The sequence below is a fragment of the Corvus hawaiiensis genome, chromosome 3 (genome assembly GCF_020740725.1).
Source record: "Corvus hawaiiensis isolate bCorHaw1 chromosome 3, bCorHaw1.pri.cur, whole genome shotgun sequence".
Lineage (NCBI taxonomy): Eukaryota > Metazoa > Chordata > Aves > Passeriformes > Corvidae > Corvus > Corvus hawaiiensis.
Window position 1 is genome coordinate 25020318 of NC_063215.1, and position 16847 is coordinate 25037164.

Below are 16847 nucleotides of genomic sequence, written 5' to 3' on the forward strand. Positions count from 1 at the left end.
CATCATGACAAAATGTTCTCTCACAGGACACATAGTCTGCCAGAAGGGTGATTCAATGTCAACTGAAAGGGAATAAGGACATGTATTGATGCAGTACCAGCAGAAAAGCATTCCAACTATTTTTAGGGGTCCTCAAAGCACAGCAGCTCATGCTGTGCAATCAGAGAGATGCTACCTTGACAATAGCAAGGACTTCTATGCTGTAGAAGTGGCAGACCATTTGTCTGAGTCCTGAAAAGCTCCACTGTGAACAAAGTGAGTCTGGGTGAGTTGTACTTGCCAGGTATGCAACTCCTCCTTTTTTGAATCTGAAAGTGCGGATTCAAGTCATGGAAGTGACCAACACATACTGCAAATTTTATTTTTATTTCCTTATTACAGAAACTAAATTGGCATATGCCTACACCTTAATTAAAACAAATTCACCACTGCAGAAAAAGAGCATTCTTTTTATTCTCTAAAGCACACCTGTGAACACAGAATAAAGTGTAATTCAGTACATAAAAGCTTCTTCTTAGTGCATCTCTCACTGCAGTTTCTCCATTAGTTCTTTTAAAAGAATCATTACATCTTAGGTATTTATATATGCTTGCATTAAAGCTTTGCATCTTCTACCCCTAATGCAATTCACTTCTAGAAATCAGTTATGAAGCTAAATCAAAAAGGCCCCTTAAGTTTGCTTTATTTACAGATGCAATGGCTGAATTTAAATACTTTACAGTCACTCCCAGCACCAGCTTCCAATTCAAAGGATTAGTGCAATCCAAAATTTCTCTTGAAACTGTTTTCTAGAGGGGATTAAGTTGTCTATAACTACAGCTACGTAGGTAACCCCAGCCAGCTACATAAATTAGCCTACAGGAATTAAAACATGCTGACAAAAATACTTATAATTAATAAAATGAGAAACTCCATCTTTAGGAAGAATGGATAGAAGTTTGGTTTTGTGCTGCAGTCATTGTCGACTATGGGAACACCAGCAGTGTGGGAGAAGAGCAGTCAAGCAGGCTGAAGTCCAGAGCAGCTGTCTCTGGTTCCTTTGTGAAGAGAGCTGTATGTCCAGCTCTCATTTCCTCCTCTCTTTTGACACATCTCCCATTACTACTTTTTTGGTGAAATCATCTGGCAGATTTCTGAACTGAGACAGCATACAGCTTATTTCAGAGGGGAAGAAAATAACTGTGCATCTGCAGGCAGCCTGACTTGCATTATCTGAACAAAGACAGATCTGTTCCTCTGAGTTTTACAGTTAACAAGTGGATGCAGGTCTTGTGGCAACTGAGAAACTGCTGTAAGATTAACAACTGGGATGCACATATATTTGTCTGTTCTTACATACTTTCAAAACCCAAATGGAAGGAAGAAGTATCTGTGACTCAGGTAGATCCAGAAGGACTTTTTTTTTTCTTACACAATAAGGTAAATTACTTAGCACATTCCAGGTTAAAAAAATTACAGTAAACATTCAGTAACTGGAATGCATATAATATAGAAGTACCATTACATTTACAAAGCTGTTCAGGACAATTTTTCTTTCTATATTAAGCATAAAAAAGTTACAAGCTAATTCACAATAACTTTAGTTACAATGTTATTAAAATACATTGATGTTAATCAAAAATATTTTACTATTTACATGTACATTGTATAAACCTTAACAATAAGAATATGCCTATTTTAGGATGCCTTAAATGAGAATTTAGGCAGATTGGCCCATTTTATAGTGCAGTATCCCTGTTTTGGTCTTCACACCATGAAACTGTACCAGATTCACAGTATCTTTGCTAGTGCTTTGCTAAAAGGCTTAAAGTTTTTATTATTTAAGAAGCATTCATTCATTCATTACAAAGAGTCAGTTTTGTTTCCACTTTGTTTCTTATTGAATCCTACCCCCAACAGTTCAGGACACTCTGCCTGGCCTTGTGCGATTTGGTTGCATTTCCACATAAGGCTGTAATTAATTTCATCAGTTATCACACTGTCTTGCTTGTAGTCTGGATGCTGTGCGATAAATTCCCTCATCCATCGAGCAACTGTCATTAATTCTCCTGCGGGCAAGAGGAAGTTAAATTCCACAGTTTATACACTAATTTAGCAGTACAACATCTAGAGTTCTGTGCACTATACACACAATGAGTAGCCCATGCTTTCATGAGAAACACATTCCTATACTTTTTGGTTTTCAAATATGGCTGAACTGCAGGCACAATTATGCTGACATAACCCAGATGGTCTAAAAGCCACTTATCTGGTGCGATTTTCAAACTTTTACATGTTCCAGTGACATAATGCAGAGGGAAGTAGCAGGTGGAGCAGGTGCTACCAACAGATTGTACAGCAAAAGGTCTTAAACATTTCATTTAACAGAGAATCTGTCTGAGATGAATCAACAGACACCTCTGCACTACTTCATTTATATAAAATAATTTTGTAGTTGATCCATCCAACCGAGCTGCTAGTTTTGATCAGTCAGCCTTGGCTTACTATTCTTTCTCCCTCTGGCAGCTACTCTAGCAAAAAATAGGCTGGTTCCAAATCATACCAACTTCTGGTTTGTACACAGTGCCTCTGCTTCACTACACAGTTCTTGGGTTGGTCAGCAGGTACTGAAGGGTCCCCAGCACCTCTATACAAGGTCACCCAATGACACACACCCCTTGCAGGAGACTGGTATCCCTATGAAGTAGCAGCTGGGGACTGGCTGGACACCAGTGTCCAGGCTGCTGAATGTTGCTCCTGAATGCAGCATGTGCAATCAAACCTTAAATACTACAAATTTAAGGTAGCTCTGACAGCAAGACATTAAGATGGGCTGATGGGATGCTCAAAGAGCCTAGAAAAACTTTCATGGCTAGCTACTGGAACATCAGCTTCGTTACGAGAGTGGAAAGAGTCAAGGGCTTCTACTACAGAAGTCTTTGGTTTAAGAATATTATAAAAGCCAAGAGGAATCAAGTTAGAGAAAGCATGAAGGAACACACAAATAAAAAGTAAAAAGAATCCAACACTATGTGAAAATATCCTAGCAGTGGTTTTGAACAGATGTACACAAAGACAAATCAGAAAAATTGCAAAATGTACAGGAAAGAAAAGCAGAACAAAAAAGTTTACTAGAAATCAAAATGTGCTCCAAAAACCAGAAGTAATGTCTTAAAGGAATGAGGTCATAGTTTAGACTTCTACATAAGCGGGCAGAAAAAAAATTACCCAAGGGGCTTTATTTGTTGAAGACACTAAAATCTCAACATGAAAACTTTCTGACACCAACAAGAAGCAGGAGGCCTGCAAGAAAGTCAGTGGAGTCAGGAGATGAGCCGAGCAAAGCTTAAAAAGAGACTCATGTTTGAACTGCAAGCCGTGCAGGTGTCAGTGCTGGCGGAGCCGTCCAGCACACACCAACACAGACACCTAGTGGCCAGGCAGCCCAGGCACTCCTCATCCTCGTCCCGCTGTACCCTGCACACCTTCACTGGGAGCACAGCCGGCGGCTCTCCAAAGTACATCGTGGGATAGGCACCACAACTGACAAAAGGTGTGAGACACCTTCCAGGCAAGGAGAGACAAGACAAAGCCAATTGTAAGTTCAGGAGCAACAATATACTGGAGAAGTGTGCACAATTATGAATGCTGATGACAAGTGAGTAGACAAACATGATTCTGCAACAGAGAACTAGAAGGCGTATCATGGAGTACCTGAAGAGCACTTAAACACGAAAAATTACAGAATTCATTTTTGCAAAAAGCATATAATAGAGCTGTGTCAATTTTATTGTATGACTTTAGGGGGACCAAAAGTGTAACTGCTTCAAGAAAGGTAAGGCAAAGATAATGGAAATCACATTTCTGAACGCTCATCAAGCTCTGATTACTGCACTGCAGGCAACCAGGAGCCAGGAGAGCACACCAGGGCAAGGACCGCTTGCTGCTGCTACCTCAGTACTGCTTTCATTAATATTTGGTGGTGGTCAGCAGCTGCTGCCTGCCTAGCAAATCTGTAGTCTCACTGAGTGGTGGCAGTCACACACCATCTGAACAGAGACCAGGATAGTAATGCCTTGCTGTGCTGCAGGAGAGGATGTGACTGAAGCTCAAATGAATGATGTCGGGGCAAGGTTACAGCCACAGCAGCTAAGGTGTCAGTGGTCTTAACTCATGAGTGCTGTGTTCACCATTTGAGAAATCTGAAAAATGGCCACTCTTTGTGGATATGACTCATGCTAAACAGGCTGCAGATCAGGAGCATTTGATTTAATATTGAGAGTAAACTAGAATAATCAAAAACTTCCAACTGAGAATCATTGCGGCACAGTAATACAATACCTAATGTTTTTTTATTCTGTGCGTTCTAGTACTTAAGTGTGGATACAAATATTCTGCTAGCAAGAATTTTTCTTGCTTCTTTCCAGTCCTGTGAGATATTTTTCTCTCTCACAGAAGATATTAGTAGATAATATATAAACTATATACTATGAACACCTGTGACCTTGGAAACCTTTGTTTATAGTACAGTAGAAAAATATTTTGACAATGGATTTTAGCCAATCACCCCAAGGGGTGGCTGATCCTTTGACCAATTAGACTATGAAGAAAAAAGTCTATAAAAGAGTTGTAAAATAATTAAATAAATCAATCTTGCTGCACAATTCCTGCCTGCTGGATCTCTCTTCTCCTTCCTACGGCTGTGGGATACCGCGACACTTAAGAAGCTTCATTTAGAAGTCATTTCATAAGTTCATAAGAGCTGAACTATAAACCCTAGACTCTTATCTACCTACTCTCACAGCTCTTAGGTCTGTGTAAATACAGGAGCTGACTTTTGCAATGACTGCAACTTTACACGAGGTAGCGAAGTTTTTCTTTGGTGGGTAACACCTGCAGCTGGGGTTGGACCCAGGTCACTAGGCCTTAGGAAAAAGACTATGCTAGACATATGCATTCCTTGTTTTTTCAACAGCATTTCTCTGAAGGGAAAAAAAACCCAACAGACAAGGGAACATTTAAAAACATGTTATCACTCTGAAGTACTGCTAAAGTAGTGAATTACCAGATAAGACACAATTCCGATTTCCACCTCAGCTTTAGAAAGGTCTTTACCTAAAAGATTCTACACCAATTTTCAAGAATTAAAAAGGAATGCAACACTTTAGTTTAGAACTGGGGGAGGGGAAGAAAAAAAAAAAGCCTTGACTTATGAGGCTAAAATTAACCATCTAACTAAATTTACATCAGTGCAGGTATACAGGGGGTTTACACAGAAAAAGTTAAAAAGCTGCTGCAGGCTGAGCTAAGCACACAGTTCTGAATTAAGTTTAGCTTGCATCTTTTACTCACTATATGGCTGCATTTTAAGAAGAAACATAAACAGTCATTATACACCTTTCCTGAAAAACATTGCAACGTGGAAGCCAGTGAAAGAGTCTGCTCTGCCTTGAAGAAGTTCTGCTACATGCGGAAGGACTTTCTAATCAGTGAGCTAAAGCCTAGGTCCCATGGTCTAGCAGACCTGAGTTTAGACTTACGACTGCTTTGGAGCAGCCAGCTTTGGAGTCACACCAGTAATACCAGGCAAGCTATCAGACCCAACCTCAAATACTCTCACAACACTCAAATGACAGGGCAAAGTGGACTAGTGTATGTTTAAACTACTACAAAGTGGACAATACAGTGGCAAAAGCAGCAGTAACTGGTGAAAGCAGCAGTAAATCATGTTGAAAAGCACCATCAAGGACTGCGTATATACTACTCTCTAAACCATGATTGTTACTCTATCAGTTACTCCTAATTTAAGTTCTAAAATGGATCACTAAACATTAAAAATCAAAAATAGACAGGACAAGATTTAAGCCAGAGAACACACTCCAATCCTTTACTCTAATGATTGAACAGCTAACGAGACATCCACAGCTGCTGTCAGTTTTATCCAACTGAAAGTAGAAAAAGGCCAAGAAAGTCAATGTCCAAAAATGTCAAACATACCAGAGGCTCTCTTTTTTATTAGCTTCAGATAGTTTAGGATGGTGCATCTTGTGTCCACATCCACTTCCATGTTTTCAAGATAGGAATTCAAAATTGGGATCAAACCAGGAAAGACTCCTTCCTGTGTAAGAGAACAGAATCAGCATAAAACACACTCAGTCTGGTTTCTGGGAGGGTAGAACAGAATGTGTTCCGGGTAGAAGAGGCTATGACCTTCCCATTGATAATTGTATCAATTCTCATTAAGGTGTACTCTTCTGTGTCGGTGCCTGTCCCATTCTGTGCAGAGCCACATCCATCCACAACAGCATTTCCACCTTCATGTGTGACAAAGGGAAAGGAAAAAATGGTTAAAAGGCAAGACATGCTCTAAACATCCACAACAGTGTTAGTCAGATTACTTGATGTGATACCTTTGCATATATCTTTTCTGAAGTAAAACATTCCCTGTCGGACAGCATCTCTTTTCTGGGCCACCTTCATGTTTTCATCCACCTGGCAAAAAAAGTATTTCAGAGATCTATGACTTTTTAAAAAGTAGGATTCTACCAAACTGTCACATTTGGGTTTCACAAGTTGAAACATCTGTATTTCTTACTATACTATACTTCTTACTATTTCATCACACAAGCTATGAAGGTAAGTTTTATTTCATTCTTAAGTGTCCAGGACAAACCCGTGAATAGATGACATTTAATGAAACTGGGTCTCCAGCAGAATAGGTGACAGTATCATGTTAGAACATGCTATGCTAATTTAAGTTTGGATGAAAACACAGGAATATTTATAATTACTTCTTTGCATATTTAGATGCAATTTAAATAAGTACGGAAGAAGAAAATTTCAATTTCCCTACCCATAGTTTGCTGCTTTTATTAACAAAATCATCACTGTCTTTAGAAGAATTATCACTGTATTAAACAAACTTTCAGAAAGAGCATTCAAGTAACTTTGCATGGGAATTGTATCTATTCCATTCCCAAACATCTGTTAGATATTTCAACTTAGATTGCTAGCAAAGAAGTTCTAAATTTCAGGCCTCTCGAAAGTCCTGCAAAGTACAAAGTACATATGCTCTGCAAATGACATAAGCATTGCTCTATCTTTCTGGATGGAAGATTTTGTCCAAGTTCTGTGGTTGGTCTTTTCTCAGGGAATTAACATCATACAGCTTTTGGGCATTAGCTTTACCATATTGTCTTCAGAAAAAGAGATATGATTTGCTGAATTCTTTGTCTGACCTTTAATTAAAGACTATGCAAAAGCTTCACTTCTTACCTTTCAAAGCTTTGTTTTCAATTCATTTTACATTATGAAACCTATTTACACAACAGGCTGTCTTGAAAGTTTGAAAGAACTCCAGTCCCAGCTGACGAGCGTTCAACCGCATTCAATCAGACAGCCAAGATTAGTGTGAGATTAGCCCCATAACCCCCTATTATTTTACTTGAAAGAGGCAGGCTTACCAATGGTTGTGCAATTCTGTGTTGCATTACCTGCCAAATTGCTTGGCAAGCTCAAGCAATTTTAAACCCCCCAGCCCTATGATTCTGTTCAGGTTCTTTCAGCACCTGATCTCTTATTCACTCTTAACTGGTAGTTAAAAATTTTGTGCTTTTGAGACACTCAAATAACAATGTAATTATGTAATCTAAGTGCTAAATTGCTGCATTATTTATGAAGTCTAAACTCCTTGACTTCAGGGAGTCATACCAAATGCATGGTATGATTACTGTAAATCTATGACTTCAGTATTTTTCTCCATTTTAATTAAAAAACTCTATGAAAAGCCACGGGATACTATGGCTATGCTGGATTTTCCAGCATAGCGTCAAAAGCCTTCTGCCCTACAAGATCTTTCTCAAAGTTACCTATAACATTGCAAGAGTCTCTATCTAAAAAGACATTTTTTGGTCAAGTGCCTCAGAAAGAGGACACACAAGGACAATTTCACACAAAACAGTTCAGCAATTGTGAGGGCAAGATTAAGGAAAAAGTACATTTTGCATGGCTCTTCTGTCTAAAGACAAGTCACAGTTGTGACCAGAACCAGCAGTATTTGTTTCCACTCAAATAACTGTGTAACACTAAGCATGCTGAGCTCCTCCTTTCCCTCTCCACCAGACACAAACATAACACAGAGTAAGAGCATGAGATGCAGGCAATATCCATGCTAAGGTAAGTCTGAAGCATTTATTTTGATCTCCACAGGTTATTCTCCCCCTGCATGTAAAATGGGGGAAACATGCCCTTTCCCAGCCTCCAAGCAGCCTGTGACAGTGGTATTTCACAACATTTCTGCAGACACTGCTAGGCATCACAGAAATTCCTACAGCATTTGTCTGTGTTTAATTTCATGAGACAGCAGTAAAATATTTGTTTAACACTGTAGAGTTGAAATTCAAACTACCAGTACAGATGAAAACTGACTGAAAGACAAAAATGACTGTTCTGTAAGTGCACAATTTCCTAGCTTGCAGGGGATAAAAATCAGACTTGATGCAAATCCTTTACATTTAGCTCTAATAGATCTGATCTTCCATACTTACCTTGGACAAAGGAATGAGAAAATCTAGTTTATATGACAGAATCACTCTGGTTAGCAATACCACAAACACAACATATGCAGAGTTTTCAAAGTCTGTTAACTGGACCTAGACATGAAAGGATTAGAGATTCAATTACTTTAGTGGGAACACACTCATGCAAGTAGTCAAACAGCAAGGACAGCCTAGAACAGTTTGACTCGGATGTTCATGTTGGTACTTGTGTTCACACACACTGCACTCGCCGAGGGCTGATGCACACACGCAATCACCAGCAGTGACTTCCAGCGCACAGTGCACGCACACGCTTCAACAAACTCAATCAACCCTGCAATTTGATGCCAAAGCACACTTGTGTTTCTAAAGACTATCTAATAACCTGCACCTTCAGGCTCTCTGTCTAATTACAGAAGTATAGTAGCTTTTAAATTTCCACTGTAAAAGGATTAAATTCAGAGAGCTTAGAAACAGACAGCTATAGAATAAAAGCACTTCTGAAAGAAACAAAACTCTGACAGTGGAATTGTTCAGTACCAGGAAATGTACTGGAAAAATACAGTCTCTAGAAGCTAAATGGGGCTTTGTTTACTGCTGCTTTAATACAAGCCTAATTCCTTTCCCCATCACCCCAAATCCATTAGCATGCGTTGCTGTGCTGCAGTGAATTCTCCTGTCAGTTACATTCCCACAGTCCATGTCTGATTAAATACTGCTGTCCACTTCACTTGCATCTAGCGAATCAAAGGGAAGAAAACACAGCACAAGTAATAGGAGTTTGATACTGGATGGCAGAATGGCTGGTACTTTTCCACTTAAAAGGAAATGTGCTCTTGTACATATTGATGTCTTCCTTACCTCCATAGGTCTGAATTCCACTCTCCATCCAATATCTGAATTTGGAGGTGGTGGCTTAAACCTCATTGTCTGCCAGTTTGTAGACTGAATATTCTGCAAAGCACATGAAATAATCTGTCACAATCAAGATACACATCATTCTATAATATAATCAAAGAAAAATAAGCAGATAACTAGAGTCCTAGTATTTTCCTTGGAACAGTGCATCAGGCTAGAGAAGTGGTTCCAAAGTAAGTGCCATAACTTCCTAAAGCCTACAGTACAACTAACTACCCATCCTAGGAACAAATATGTTGTACTTTCTCATGCTATTTTTGTTGAGTATTATGTACAAGACACTAAGGGACTAACATGCAGCTGACTTTATTTTTTCATGAGGGGCTGACACATCCCAAACTAAAAAGGCCTAATATGACCATAGCTATTATCTCATAAAGCTGTAAAAGGGAGCTTTCTACTAAATAAAATACAAACCAGTTTTTAGGAAGCCTTAAAAATTAACAGTTCCCCTTAACATTTATATACATAGCTATAATTTAGGCTCTTCATATTTTATTTGGTTTAAACTATAAGCCATCACCTTCTAAATAAAAGATAAAATGAATAAATGAATGTGCTTATAACTGCAGTCATATGCTAAAGAACTAGTTGAAGTGAAAAATCAATGAAAAAATTCTTAGCTAATACAACCATCTTCCAATTAAGTAGCATTATAAAAATAACCAATCATATATACATGTTTATTAAATTCCTCTAAATCAAACGTAACCTCAAAATGGTCGGATTCATTTGCATCATCTAGATGTATTTTCTCCTCAAACAAAGTCAATGGGTCTCGAATGAACAAGTGTGCAATATGCTGTGCCAAAAGATGGTCAATACCTACAAAATGAAAATTCAAACAAACAATTCACACATATCAAAATAGGTTGTAGGAAATGATTTTTTTTTACAAGACTGAAAATATCTAACACTGCAATGCTACCTCAACCCACCACATCCTGTTAAAGTTTAAATGATGACTTCAGGAAGGAAGGTGATGATTAAAAAGAGAAAAAAACCCAAAAATAAACAGGTTCTTGTTTGGAAATGGCAGCTGAATATTGGTGTGGCTGCCATTTTTCCTGTTTCCTGATGCATTCTGTGCCATGTTTCCTACAGCAGTTCTGCTCTCTCCATAAAAATAAAACCTTAATTCCAGCTTGAGAAACTCAGTTTGATGCATTAGGGACAGTTTCTGTTACAAACGAATCCTTTTTAAAAAACTCTTAAGACCACTCTACACAGATACTTCCTGAGTAGAAGTCACTCTGAGGGCTGCACAATGCTTGCAACAAACAAGAACATAAACATAAAATATCCCACACACTGCAAACATAATTCTTAACCTGCTCATAATGAAGCAAACACTTACCTTCCTTTATTAGGCGCTCGTAGATATCTTTGTCTATTGTCAAATCAATGTCATTGTATTTCTCACCACATTCAGATAGATAACTGTCTATGGAATCATATCTGGATTTACTGATTCTATAATGGTTGTTCTTCAGTGGCTATATAATTTAAGAATACAATATTTTAACAGCTTGTTAACAATGTTACCTAAGTTTTGCTCACTAATGACACTTTGAGAATTATAATCCTATTTAAAAAACCCTACAGCCTCAATTAAAATTATTAAAAGCACGAGTCTTAAATAGGCTCAGTATAAAGTGATTCTGGAATTACGACTATTTTGTTTGCAGATGTATGTATCTGAGCAAAAAATCAGTCTTCACACATTGACTAGAATTCTCTAGCAGTGGAAACGTTTTCCTGATGTAATATACCATTACCCCAAGCACCTGGAAAGCATTAAACACATACCAACAGTTTCACTATGTGCACACTGTTAGAGCTGCCCTTAAAATATGTAGTTCAAGAATTCTTTCAAGTAAATTTTAAAAATTATTTACTTTATGTAATTTTTTAAGTGCTTTGAATGAAAATTCCTGCTTAGAGAAACTCTTCAAGTTCTGACACCTGGCTCTCTTCATATAGTTCTAGTTTATTCTACTCAGCAGCACCTGCTATTTAATTTAGTGCAATTTTTGCCTTTTGGGCTCAAGCACAAATTGGAAAGTTTCATCACAGGGGACCCTTTTCAGCCAGCTGTGGAAGACTGGGATTGCACACCTAACTAAAAATATGTATCTGTTAACACACTATCCAACCAAGGTGAGTGTTTACACCATCTCTCCTGTATTTACCACAGAGACCATCACATTCCCTGGTTAGTGATTCTGATGAGCACAAGCAGAATTTCATACTAAAGGAGATTTAACTTTTTTGCCTGAAAAACCCCAGACACCTACTAGGTAACATGACTTACCTCTAGCCCTCTCTCCTCCCGCGTTCGATCATCCACGGAAGCAGAGATCACTCCCCAGCGACAGTCAATGTCAGACACGTAGCCTCTGTAGAATGGAGATGCAGCACTCAACGCCATCTACAATGAAACAGCCCGATATCAAAACAAAGGACAGGCCAAGGAACCAAAAGCAAAATACAACCCCACTGGAAAGGGAACATGCTGGTCCAGAAGGGACTGAAGTATACATACTTCAGTTTAACATACAGCCAAAGCCAGAAATATCTCAACTGCTCCCTCCAAAAAACGCCTGGGTGAAGGGTTACCATTCCTGAAGTGGCATCTGACACTCCCCAAATGTTTTACCTCTACAGATCAGTGTTTAAGGAACACAAAAATGATACTGGCAGTAGCATTTCTGACACAAATCAGCAAGTATTCTGCTCGCACAGTTCACCTGGCAATCATTTTATTTGGTTTATTTTTGTTTGGCCAAACACCTTAGTAACACAGCTGGAACGTACCTCACTTGGAGCAGGATCTACTCATCATCCAGACCAGACAGTTACCTTATTTTTGTAACTCCCATTATAAGAAGCTGTTTACGACAACATGCTTATAAAAGGGACAGATTTACACAACTTAAGCTGAAACCCTCTATAACACCAGAGTTGAAAAATCAAAAATTGTTTTAAGGAGCAAGCTTGACTTGTTTTTATGAAAAACTGCCCAAATCTATTTCTGAAACTATTTAACAAGAGTCTCATGCATGTGGGAGTGAGAGTGGAGGAGAAGAAATAGACACAAGGGCCAAGAAGGAACAGATATCATCTGTTTTGTGGTGTCATCTGCACATTAAATAGTTAACACAACTCTTGAAAGCATCTTCTCCCAGAGTACCCAATTTGTGAGCTTGCAATTTGGATATTGTTTTTTTTACATACAGTGGTTTTGCCACTAAGGAAGAGTTCATCTGACAGATGTCCATTACTTACCACAATGGGACAAATTGTAGCTAGCTGATCATAGAGATACCTTGCTTCAGAAATGCTGCAAGCCTGAAATGTTACCTGTTGGAAGATGTACAATTGCTATCACAATTTCTATAATCATACAAGAAGCACAGTCTTCCTACATTTAAAATCAAGTATATAATATAATTATTTATATACTAAAAGCTTTAGGGTTTTTTGGTTGGTTGGTTGGTTTTGTGCGGGTTTTCACCCTAAGTCTTGGGCACATTTCTGCCCCACCTACCAGTAGCATTTATATTAGAAGCTTCTTTCCATGCCATTTCCATGTTCATTAAAAGATTTCGGACCATAATGCTTCCATGGTGAGGCTAAATATACAAACACTTGCCAGAATCAAAGAAAACCGAGTTAACATCTAGAATACACATGGGTGAGTAATGCACCTTCAGGAAATAAGCCAGGAACCTACCTACTTAGAACAACAGTCAGACACTATTGTAGATTTAACATTTGTTTTATGTGACGCTAATCCTGTTTTAAAGAACATTTCAAGATGCCTTTGGTCCTGAAAAACTGTGGGAAAAAAAAGAATATCTGTGTATCTACTGTAACTTTCATTAAAAAAAAAAAGTCCAGCTTTTTCTGCATTAGCGGCCAGAACTCAGCAAAAAAATAGAAAAGAAATACTTGCAGAAAAGTAGTATTTTTGTGAAATTCACTCAGAGCAGCATCAAACAGAAGACATATTTCTAGTAGCAGATCTTATCCTCTGGGCCTTGCAAACCAACACTTTATGAATTTAAATAATGCAGAGAGGGATCAGTCTTAAAACTCCCTTTGTCTTAGCAGTTTACGTACTCACAGATCAGAGGAAAACTTAGATGGGAATGTACCTCTGTACCACTGTCATAACGTTATACAACAGGCTTCAGCTCTATATCAGCATTTCTGCTTGCTGTCCTGAATGCCAGTTGTACACAGGCTTTCCTCTTCCAAGGATAAGAATTAGAGAGTACCACAAAACACAAATGTTATTCTCAGCTTGCCACTAAACCAAACTGCACCTCAAGTAAGACAAAAAAAAAAAAAAAAAAAGGACAACCAACAAATCCCTCCAAAACTCCTGAGTTCACTGGTACCTCAGTGAGCAGATGGATTTTTTTGGGGGGTGTTGATGATGGTGGTATAGTGAAAATACGGGATTTGTTTGTGTTTGTTTCGTCTTTTTAATTCTTCAGCCAATATTCATTAAAACATCCCAGATTAGAAAACAGTTCTGCTGTGGAGAAAATATTCCTTCTGTGTCTATCCTTCTAGTGGCTTGTTTTTTTCAGAGAGAAAACCAAGCAAACAAACAAAAAACACAGTTGTTGAAAAGACAAGATTATTTAATTATCTTGCAGAGAAGCAGCTAAGTATGATTTCTCATCACTAATTTTGGACATTCAGCACTAGGGAGCCAGCCTTGAAGTGGGGGTGGGTTGACAGGAAACCTACACTCTTTCCCCAGACAGTGATATTTGCCTTCCCTTCCCTTTTATGTTTATTCCAAACCACATTAAATCTGAGATTCAACATGGTTTCTAGGCAAATGTCCCATTACAGACGAAAAGAGCCTGGCTGTCTTCTCCAGGAGGGCTACAGGCACTGCCAGTGCAGGCCATCCTAGCCCAAGCTCATCAAGACATTATTTTTAACCCTGGAAATGCATCAAACCAAGTTGTAGCTTGGTGTGCAGTAAGAAAAACAGGAACAAAAACCAAACCCACAAGACTACCCCCCAAACACAAAAGGAAGTATATATACTACAAACTACCTTACAAAAATAGGTGGGCAATACATGTTTTCTTCTAGTCAGTTATCAGGAATTATCAGTTGATACAGAAGCAGCTGCCTGCCTTGTTTTCATTCTCCCTTTGATGATAACAGGACTACTGAATTTGAATTTGGCCACTGATTACCAGAACGTAATAAAAAAATCTAACAGTATGTAATGGTAATGTAATAGTAAATTAGTACTCCTCTAAAAAGGAATTTAATAATGTTCTTAAAGTTCATACAATGACTGAATAAGGCTGGATTTCTTTTATTGGTCTTAAATGAGAGATGGCATAAAACAAACCATGCCAAACTAACACCTTGTAAAACGATAGAGTATTACGTAAACCTTACTATCTCATCAGATTCTCCCTGATTTGCCCTAGTGACAGAAACTATATGTAGCAGCTGTCAAGAACTTTTATTTATACAGCTTTTGTAGTTTCTCAAGCTCAAATGGAGTGCTTTTCATGAGGTTTTCTGCCCCTGCTATGAAACAAGAAGAGCTTGGAGAATTTCCTTTAATTCCATAGAGAGTTAACACTAGCCTCTTCCTAGCTCTGCTTCCAAGACTGCAGTGGCAACAGGCATATTTTATCAAGAGACAAATACACCATGATTACCTAAGGTGTTAGTCAGTGCCCAACATCAGAGAAACATTTAAAACAAACAGAAAATGAAAGGATTAAAGCACTCTTAATATTCAGCACCTGGATTTAAAAGGAAGATACTGTAAGACAGGAATACTCAGGCAAATAACTAAAACCAATAAAAAGTGGGCATGTCCAAATGGGAGAAAACAGAATCAAAAACATCTCCCAGCACACAGTTAGGGAAGACAACTACCCTCATGGATCTGGTAGGTTTGCGGTACAAGCAGTGAGAAGACAACTCTTTAGCAGATAGATACAAATATTTAAGAATGAGAAAATTTATACAGGAGGTCATGATGTTTGTAAATGAAATTAAATTATACAAAAGCAGAAAGCTACTTATTTTTAAAAATATTCCCACAACCTCTTGCTTTTGCAGTTCTAAGGGTGCAGAAGGAGGAAAACACCCCAAATCAGTAACTACGAAACCTCTTCCATTCCTACAAGACTGCTCGGTTTCCATCTCTAGTGTCCTTTGGTAATGCCTGAAAGATGACCAGACTGGAAGATGACCTTTCACGCTTGAAAAGTACTGGAGTTTCAGGAGCAGGTGCTTGATCAAATGTGGTTTGACCAGTTCAAGAAACCCTCTCAGCAAGTCATCCAATTACATTTGAATATTAGCAGAAAATAAACATAATGCAAGCAAATAAACCTGGTGTGTTGGACTGACCCTGGCTGGATGCCAGATATCCACTAAGCCACTTTATCGTTCCCCTCCTTTGCTGGACAGGGAAGAGAAAATGTAACAGAAGGCTCAGGATCAAGGTAAGGCCAGGGAGAGATCACAGAATCAATTAGGTTGGAAAAGACCTCTGAGATCACAGAGTCCAGCCTATGACTGAACCCCACCTTGTCAACTAGACCATGGCACTGAGTGCACATCCAGTATTTCCTTAAACACCTCCAGGTACAGTGATTCCAACACCTCCCTGGGCAGTCCATTCCATTATCTAATTCACCCCTTCTGTGAAGAATTTCTTCTTGATGTCCAACCTGAACCTCCCTTGGCACAGCTTGAGGCCATTTCCTCTTGTCCTGGCACTGGTTGCCTGAGAGAAGAGGCCAACCCCCACTGGGCTACAACCTCCTTTCAGGTAGTTGTAGAGAGGGATAAGGTCTCCCCTGAGCCTCCCTTTCTCCAGGCTAAACACTCACAGCTCCCTCAGCTGCTCCTCACAGACCCTTGTGCTCCAGACCCTTCACCAGCTCCATTGCTCTTCCCTGGACTCCCTCCAGCCCCTCAATGTCTTTCTTGTAGTGAGGGGCCCAGACCTGGACACAACACTCGAGGTGTGGCCTCACCAGTGCTGAGTACAGAGGGACAATCACTGCCGTGGTCCTGCTGGCCACACTACTGCAGATACAGGCCAGGATGACATAGGCCTTCTTGGCCACATGCTGGTTTATGATCAGCTGGATGTCAACCAGCATCCCCAGGTCCTTTTCCACTAGGCAGCCTTCCAGCTACTCTGCCCCTAGACTGTAGTACTGCATGGGCTTGTGGTGGCCAAAGTGCAGGACCCAGCACTCGGTCTTATTGAACCTCATGTAATTGGCCTTGGCCCATTGTTCCAGCCTGTCCAGGTCCCTCTGCAGAGCATTCCTACCCTCCAGAAGATCAACACTGACCCGACTTTGTGGGGTGAAGATCACTCACCAGTTATTCTCACAG

At 39.2% G+C, this 16847-nt stretch overlaps 1 protein-coding gene across 3 annotated transcripts in view; it reads right to left on the reverse strand.

Moving 5' to 3' along the window:
• Positions 1-347: 347 nt before the first annotated feature.
• The window catches only part of GCLC (glutamate-cysteine ligase catalytic subunit), a 37099-nt gene continuing 20599 nt past the window's right edge, over positions 348-16847 (reverse strand). For 2 of the 3 annotated variants that reach the window (XM_048298187.1, XM_048298188.1), the window contains exons 7-16: positions 12723-12797; positions 11749-11865; positions 10792-10930; positions 10147-10259; positions 9378-9470; positions 8526-8630; positions 6390-6471; positions 6190-6293; positions 5977-6097; positions 348-2048 (exon numbers count right to left, since the gene is read on the reverse strand). In XM_048298187.1, coding sequence (XP_048154144.1) covers positions 1843-2048; positions 5977-6097; positions 6190-6293; positions 6390-6471; positions 8526-8630; positions 9378-9470; positions 10147-10259; positions 10792-10930; positions 11749-11865; positions 12723-12797 — 1155 coding nt within the window. In that variant the 3' untranslated portion in view covers positions 348-1842. The remainder of the gene's footprint in view (positions 2049-5976; positions 6098-6189; positions 6294-6389; positions 6472-8525; positions 8631-9377; positions 9471-10146; positions 10260-10791; positions 10931-11748; positions 11866-12722; positions 12798-16847) is intronic. The other variant, XM_048298189.1, reaches the window with a different exon arrangement.